The sequence below is a fragment of the Corella eumyota genome, chromosome 3, assembly GCF_963082875.1.
Source record: "Corella eumyota chromosome 3, kaCorEumy4.1, whole genome shotgun sequence".
Taxonomy (NCBI): Eukaryota; Metazoa; Chordata; class Ascidiacea; order Phlebobranchia; family Corellidae; genus Corella; species Corella eumyota.
In genome coordinates, this window is record NC_137492.1 from 7,869,284 (window position 1) to 7,877,719 (window position 8,436).

General features: G+C 27.6%; 4 protein-coding genes across 4 annotated transcripts; 3 read left to right on the forward strand and 1 right to left on the reverse strand.

Annotated features, from left to right (window-relative positions):
- Positions 1 to 25: 25 nt before the first annotated feature.
- On the forward strand, positions 26 to 669 carry LOC145744893 (CDKN2AIP N-terminal-like protein). Its single transcript, XM_082562859.1, has one exon. The coding sequence runs from the start codon at positions 155 to 157 to the stop codon at positions 455 to 457; it is 303 nt and encodes a 100-aa protein (XP_082418985.1). The 5' UTR covers positions 26 to 154; the 3' UTR covers positions 458 to 669.
- A 16-nt stretch (positions 670 to 685) lies between these two features.
- Positions 686 to 1,287, forward strand: LOC145744891 (glutamyl-tRNA(Gln) amidotransferase subunit C, mitochondrial-like). The gene has a single exon (XM_082562858.1). It carries the CDS (start codon positions 704 to 706, stop codon positions 1,178 to 1,180), a length of 477 nt encoding a protein of 158 aa, XP_082418984.1. The 5' UTR covers positions 686 to 703; the 3' UTR covers positions 1,181 to 1,287.
- On the forward strand, positions 1,196 to 4,522 carry LOC145744890 (dual specificity protein phosphatase 1-like). The gene is made up of 7 exons (XM_082562857.1): positions 1,196 to 1,488; positions 2,188 to 2,426; positions 2,540 to 2,662; positions 2,817 to 2,961; positions 3,057 to 3,141; positions 3,272 to 3,428; positions 3,770 to 4,522. The coding sequence occupies exons 1-7, from the start codon at positions 1,348 to 1,350 to the stop codon at positions 4,044 to 4,046; spliced, it is 1,167 nt and encodes a 388-aa protein (XP_082418983.1). The 5' UTR covers positions 1,196 to 1,347; the 3' UTR covers positions 4,047 to 4,522.
- A 365-nt stretch (positions 4,523 to 4,887) lies between these two features.
- Positions 4,888 to 7,310, reverse strand: LOC145745788 (uncharacterized). The gene is made up of 2 exons (XM_082563947.1): positions 7,191 to 7,310; positions 4,888 to 5,790 (listed from the first exon to the last, which is right to left on the reverse strand). Exon 2 carries the CDS (start codon positions 5,756 to 5,758, stop codon positions 5,051 to 5,053), a length of 708 nt encoding a protein of 235 aa, XP_082420073.1. The 5' UTR covers positions 5,759 to 5,790; positions 7,191 to 7,310; the 3' UTR covers positions 4,888 to 5,050.
- Positions 7,311 to 8,436: the final 1,126 nt, after the last annotated feature.

The window sequence follows — 8,436 nt, forward strand, 5'->3', positions numbered from 1 at the left end:
ATTTTTATTTTAACTTTGTAGATTTTATAAAAATTATTTAAAAAAAAACAATATATTATAAATTGTGACAAAAAATTATTTTAAAAAATCTGCAACTAGTCTGTTTGTTGGCTTTTTGATGCTAATATTATAAGAAATTTTTAAAAATTAGAAAATGACAGAAGTTAATGAATTATTAACGACATCTCGACAATTTGTTGACGAATTAGAAAAATACAGAGAACAATGGGAAAGTTGCACACATTGGTATGCGCGTAAAACATTTCTTAGACACAACTGGGAAAATTTCGAGGATAAAGTAAGACTTATATGTTTGTCACATGCATGGGCAAACATCCATTTCAGTGGCAATCGATATCCGAGGGAAGTTATGCTACAAATTCGTAAAATGGAATCTGGAATGGACTCGGCAGAAGATTTATTAATTGAAGCTGATAAAAAAGACCTTTATAAATAAACTTGTATTAATTTTTTTATTTTGCTTTTTACTACTTTAGAATTTATGCAATAAAAACAACAATATTTGAAATTTATTTTTCTGCTGTAATTTAAAATTGTTTTGTTAAACCTTTTGAATTTTTTTGATAAATGTGTAGTGAATGTCCAAACCTGCAACAAAATTTTTTTAATTTTACAAATTATGTTAAACGACACTAATTTTTAAACCGAATTCAATCATGTTTTTTTCTAGATTTGCTACAAAATGTTATTTAAATCAGTAAGGTTGGTTGTTTTATTACAACATCAAAATCTTTATAAAAATAAATTTTCCAAGATATTTTTGAGAACTTTTCAATATGTACCATCAGAATCCAAATGGGCATCAAAGCAAAGCAAAAAACCAAGAACAATTTTATCAGAAAATGAGATTAAACGATTAGAGCAACTTTCTTTATTGGAATTTAAAAATATCGATTACGAAAAATCTATTTTAGAAGACGCGATTGAGTTTGCTGACGAGTTAAATGTTGTAAATACTGAAAATGTGGAACCTATGGTCACAGTTTTAGAAGAGAATTGTCAGTTTTTACGAGAGGATGTTGTTACTGAAAAAACTGACAAAAAAGAGATTTTGAGAAACGCAAAAGTGACAATGGAAGATTATTATGTGGCTCCACTTGGCAATGTTAATTTATTGGATGAAAAGAAAAAAGAACAAAAATTAAAATTATCACAATAAATTATTTTATTAAAAATTGCATTTATTTTTAACAAATTTACTGATAAAAAAAAAAAATAAATAAATTTTTAAATAATTTTTAATTTTTTTTAGAAATTCTGCTATCTGTAATCACTGTGATAACAATGTAAAAGTCTTTTAATTGTTGCTCAACTATCCACCACAAGATGGGGTCAGGGAGCTCAAAAAAGAGAAGATCATTTAGTGTGTCGGGAGCCGAGTCTGCCCACATAAGGAGGAAAATAAAACAGGAGGAAAGAGCAAAAAGTGTTCCCGCTAATCTTAGCTCATTTGATCAACACTCACAAGTAAGAAATTAATGTAAAATATAAACGTTGTTTTTTTACTTTAAATTCTGTGCTAGACAGAAATTCAAAACATTTATAAGAGTGATTCAATATTTTAACTGTCAACGTCATCAATTTAATTTCTATCCAAATATTTTTTAGAAAAAAATTCATAAATTAAACATTGCCAGCACCATTAAACTTTATCAATTTTTTTATATGTCCTCTTAAATCAAATGTTGATTTATGTTTAAACTTATGGTTTATATTTTATTGTGCTAAAGTCACTATGTACACACAGTAAACTAAATAAGTAGAATTTTCATTATTCAATTTAAAAGAATTTTTCTAATTCACTTGACAATTGACAAACTAGAATTTTTTTTAAATTTATATATTTTAATTCTTAATACTGCCTTACTAAAATTTATTGGGTAAATTTTGTAAAGTAAAAACTGTGTTAATGATAGCGCAACCAAACATGTAATTTTTTAGTTTACTCACAGGCATTTATATAATTAAGCTTAATGGGCAATATATGTATGTTCAATTTATAAAACTACAAAATTAAATAAGCTGCCATTTGTGGTGCACGGCCAAGTATTAGAATTGTGATCATATTAGGACAATTAAAATGCAAGCCTAGGGTGGGCTATCAACTCAATACTATATTTTTTTATGAATTTTATTAATAACTAACACTGTTGAATTTACTTTAAGAAACTAGAAGATGAACTAAACAATTTTAAAACTGACATTGAACGACTTCGGGAGTTAAAATCCATCAACAAAGTGCTACCAACAAATGTCAGACCTAGACGTTTAGACACTAGTAGTGCTGATGTTAATGACAATAACATTTGCACGACAACAGAGCTTTATAATATTTTAGCGGCCGAATCCTGGTCAGGAAAACTTCAGATTTTAAGCAAAGAGTATCTCTTGTTGGTAGACTGCAGGTTCGCTATTTCTTTGTAAAAAAATATTTGGTAGAATTTTAGTATAATAAGCAAAAAAATAAGAATTTAATTCCTTTATTGATTTTATTATTAAAATTTTATGTTGTTTTTAGGGATGTTGAAGAATATGAACAAGGTCATATAATTCACGCTAAACATAAACCTTGTTTAAAATCAGAGTTTGGTTGTCTGCTTCACATTCCTGGACAAATTCAATCGTTTGGTATGATTATTATGTAAGTTGATTTATTAAATATTTTCTTTTTTATCTGTATTACTTAAAAGGTATGTGTAAATCTTCAAACTGGTATTATATTTACAATTTAAATCAAATTCAAAAAAATCGAAAAAGATTAAGTCAGTATTTTTTAATAACTTATTTTTTTAAAGATACAATGATGAAAATGGGGAAGTGGGGAAGTCCCTGGACAGAGAAGAGGTAGATTACTTGGTATTAAGTCCTGGGTTCGAAGAATTCAATTTAAAATATCCATTTTTTTGCACCTCAAAGTCGAGTAGTAACCTACCTCTAAAGGTAAGATAATTATTTTTATGCGGAATATGTATGTTAAATATTTCTCTAATTTTTGTTAACTTTTCTTGTTTTTTTATTGATTAAATTTTTTGCAGACTTGGCCCTCCGAAATTTTAGAAGATTGTTTGTATCAGGGCAATGCTGATCATGCTAAAGATGAAAACATTGTTAAAACTTTGGGTAAATTATTAGCGATTTTATTTTGGGTAAAATATAAGCGATTTTTATTAATACTTTGGGTAATCTATTAGCAATTTTATTGTGGGTAAAATATAAGCGATTTGAAAAATAAACTTGATTTGTGTTTTAGGTATTACACACATAATAAACATAACTTTGATTCATCCAAATTCGTTTCCTGATGAGGTGAAATATTTGAAAATTCAGCTTCGTGATGAATCAACTGTTGACTTACTTACTTGGCTTCCTCATACTTACAAGTTTATATTTGATGCTATTAAAAATGGGTAAAAATTGAAGTAGATTTTAGTTTATGGTAGTTTTTTAATCACCAGCAAAAATTGGTTTCCCCCTTTTTACGTCTTAAAATCATGGGTTCGATCCCTCTGCTCTCATTCTGTAGCGCTCTTGAGTAAGGCACTAAAAGCGGTATAAACTCCTGTTAAGCCAATACTTAATTAGCAGCTTAATTATCAGGCAATTACAATCCTTCATATCCTAAACTGCCAAAGACAACAAGATTGGGTCTAAGTAACTGATGTTACTCTATGTTTAGATCGTGAAATCGATCTTTTTACATTAGGGATAAATAAATCAAAAAAAAATAAATACATATGTTTTTAAATAGACCATACACAGAAAATGACAGTGTGTTTAATATGAATCAATCCAGTCCTAAGAACAAAGTTTTAGTTCATTGCAACATGGGCAGGAGCAGAAGTTCAACAATAGTGCTTGGCTATCTCATTAAATCCCAACTCTGGTCACTTTTGGATGCTTCTAATTGGTTAAAGGATTGCCGGCAAACGGCCAAACCTAATATTGGGTTCACAGATCAACTTTTACTTTATGAAAAGGAATTTTTTGGGTCCCATCTTACAAAGTTTAATGATCTTCCATTTTAAATTTTAAATATTTAGGTTTGGTAGTGGCAGTATGCAAAATGTGTGGTACAAAATGCTATTTCTTCTTTTTTTTGTTAAAAAATTTGAATTGCTTGCACTTTATGGCCTTCGAACATACCTTTTTCTACTTAATGGTCCTAGCTAAATCTCTCCTGTACTTTACGGTCCATGCTAATTCTATCTAGTACTTTGAAACTGTAAAAGTACAACTATTCCAACATTTCTCTTAATATCATCATTTTAAATAACATTTGAAGCTGTGCTAGTAGTTTAAATTATGTAGTTAATTATGCTTTATAGTACTTTACCCTTAGTTTTTAGATTTTTAAAATTAAATTTTATTTTTATTTTAAAGCCTTATTTAGTGACATTGTAATAAGGATAAAACTAAAATTTAAGTAAATGTTAGTTAGTAATATTTTATTAGAATTTTTTTTTTTTTAAATTGAATCACAAAATTTGTATTTAAAACAATATTTACCACTATATTTGTGATAATTCTTTTAAAAATTTCAAAATATTACTGTTTAAAGTTCATATATTTACTTGTATTATATTAATATTAAATTTTTATTTTTTTACAAGATTTTATAAGCTATATAAATATTAGAAGTTTTTATTATTTTTTAATGTAGGCTATGCAGTAATTTTGTAATTTTTTTTATTAATTTTTAATTAAATATATGCACTTATTTTCACCGTAGTTTTAGCAATTTAATTCCACTTTCTATTTCAATAAAGCGCACACTTTTATTTGTTTTTTTTCTTTATATATAGAAGAAACAACAACAAGTTTAGCACCAAAAACGGTAAAAAATAATTAAGGTAACAGTGTAAAAAGTGTTGGTAAAAAGACAAAAAAAGGAAAACATTTTTCGGAGGAATACTTCATATATTACTACAGTATACTACTATATTAAAACAAGACATATGTCGAGCTTGTTTTTTGTGACGTCATAACAATCGTGACGTCACTACTATTTTTGTGACGTCATATTGAGAATCTACGCTCCCTTAGAGCACATTAAAATATGAACGTTATAAATAAACATTGAAACAGCGGACAAGCACAATAACAAAGAAACAAAAGTATAAAAATTTGAATTTTCTTTCACGTTGGGACATTTTAAGGATAAACGTCGTTTGTCCCGTGTGCAGTGGGCCGTGCAAGCGTGGTTTTTGTCCTCAATTTGATCACAGACTATCTCGCTACCAAATAACGTTAGCACAATTGTCCATAAAAACCCAGCAATGGAGTAGAGAAAGTTTTTGTCTGTGACGTCATTTCCGGGCGACTTGATCGGACAAGGACCCCATAACATTTCGTGCCGTGAAAATTCTTCTTTGTTTTTGTTATTTATGATATATCTTTTGGGTTCAATTAAATTTTCCTTGCTCGATTGCAAACTAGTAAACGTCGTCTGCTGAAAGGTCAAAGTTGAAACAGGATTGTCATTTTCATCTTGATATATTTCAGTTTTAACAAATAATTCACTTTTCCAACTTGCGCTTAAGTTTTTCTTTAAACAAGCCTTTGTAAAATTTTGTGATCGGGCATAAAGCTGTGGCGCGCCAGCTGATGATGTTCGGCGGAGTGTGGCGTGACTAGTGGTCATACTTTTGTCACTAACTCTGTCGAAAAGGTCATTACTGCTGGTCGATCGGTCATAATTTGCTCGTTTTCTAGTTCTTTGCAGCAAAAAGCTTCGCATTTTTATTTATTTTCATCTAACGTGCTGACATCCTAGAAAATAATTAAATTAATAATTTTTTTCAAGAAAATGTTTTTCTAAATTTAAATAACCTTTAGCATAACGCCTAACGGTATAGTTCATTTGCAAAATACAACATTGACCTTTTTTTGTCTCTAATCTTATTTCTGCTCTGACATTAACCAGGAGACAAAGCAATTTTTTAACCCACAAGTTTATAACTAATCATGTTCATCTGTTCATGTGTATAAGGCTAATGTTACCACAAATACAAACGGCGTGATTATTCGGTAAAGGTTACGTCTTGACTTTTGAGTAACGTGGAATTACTAAATATCAAAAAGCTTTTAAAATTGCTGATATTGACAATTTATAAATAAACATTATCTCCCGTATTATTTAAATATATTTTTATTTCTGTAACTTTATATTTCTAAGTATATCTATATTTAAAACCGGAAATTCTAAAGCCTTATATTAATTCAAAGGGCACGCCTTGTTGTCGATATTTTGAATTACAAATTGAGTATTGTAGATTAAATCCGAATTTTTTTTAATACATTTGTAATAACCTCTACAAAAACTAATCGATAAATAAATTTCACTAATGAAAACACGCCCAGTAAGACTACTTGTATATAAACTAATCTTTACCAAATACCTTCCTTTTTTGTATTCATGCAATATTAATGCGATTTCTTTTAGGCTGTAATTAGTTTTACAAAACGATTTTTTTAAGGTCACATATAAATTAAATTCTAATCGTATAAATAATTAATTGAAACTTGAGTTGTTTTTTTAATGGACGCATAACAAGCTATATATCTTTTTTAATTATTTTATACTTTTTTTTATTGTAAAGTTTTTTTTTATTTAAAGTTTAAATTAAAAATGTCTAAACTGTAAATGAACAGCAATTGTTACTATTCGGATGTTTTTATATTTTTTATTATTTTTTATAAATTTAATTTCTACGAATTCCTTAATAATGACTGTGTTTGATAATAATATATTATGACGTCACTTTTCCAGCGAAATTGAACATAATGTGTTGAGTCACTGAACAGATATAATGTGTCACAATGACCAAAAAACAACAAAAAAACGTGTATTTAAACCTGCCTACGCAATATATATTAATAATTTAATAAAAGATGTCGTAGTAAACTTAAATTACATTTGTTAAATTCACATGACAAATACACATAGAGTGTATACGTGCATGTTGTAACCAGATTTAAATTATTAATGCTGAAAACAAATAAATGGCCAAAATAACTTGAGATTTTGTTTGTACAAAATTTTTTGTCCTTTTAAGCTTTTTTCTATCGATTCAAATTTTTGCGGTGTCAAATTATAAACACAAGTGTTTATAATAAGATTTAACTACACATTATATTAACATCTAAAAATAAAAAAAATAATCTAATACTTGGTTTGTAGGTTGCTTTGTATTTCAAATAATTGGCATTGTGTTTTTTGTAAATTTATAAATATATCACCTTTTAGAAAAAGATTTCTTAATTATATCTAAAAAAAGACAACCCTAGACTAAACTAAAGCAAAAATATTTTTATTTAAAAGTTTTTTTTATAAGTTATTTTTGAAGCTCATTAACTATATTTGTTTGTTCGAATTAGTCAGTCTGGTAAATGTATTAAAAATTGCATGATAATCTAAAATTACTTTTAAAAATTTCCAATATTAAAAATACAACGGTTTCGGTAGCTATAATAAAACACATAAACTTAGTCATTTTTATTTTTTTATATTTGTTAATTAATATAACTTTATTTTTTGTGCAATACTTTTCGTCCAAACAATAAGGAAGCCTTGTTAAATTTACGAAGTGTTTAACATTTAAATGTTATTAGATGAAATGAGTATATTGCCTAAATGTCAACACATTCTTCTACCCTATGTTATTACGTTATTAGAAAACTTACTTAATTCCTAACCTCTTTATAAATACTTTTTGTACGATCTAGCACTACAGCATAATTACTTTTACAGCTCTGTATTTCACTATAAGACCATGCTTTATGTTCAATAACATTGAAATTTATTATTATTGATCAAACCTCGCCTCTGGGTATTTAAGGTAAAGGTTCAGTTTGTTCAAGTTATCACATAACAGAAGTTTTAAATTAAAGTAATCATTTCAGTTCAACTTTTAATCAATTTACCTAACTATGCTGTAATAGGGGAGTACTTAATAATTATAATTTTTATAGTGAGCCGAATTAAAATCTATTATCCTAAACTTTTAAAGTTAAAATTTTCCCCTTTTTTCTTAAAATTTTGCGGTTAAGTGAGGCGCCCTTTTACACAAAAGACTCTTAAAGATTATATTGTTATTTTTCTAACAATACGACTCCTGTAAATACAAATGTTTTATTATCGTTTTTCTAACGTCTTTAGCGCTTCCTCGCAATATTTTCTTTAAATGCTTATCCTTAAAAAAATATATCCGCGTTCTAGCACAAACACGCGACATGTTTTGTTACATCATAACAAACCCTTTTGTCCATTGTTGCTAAATGGCATATGCGAGGATTATGACGTCATAGACACAATTGTGTCACCACAATATATCGACCTTCCTATTGAGCTTAACGAATATCTTTCAAAATTTTATCATTTTTTGCAAATTTTTGAATAAAAGTTAAGAATCTGAT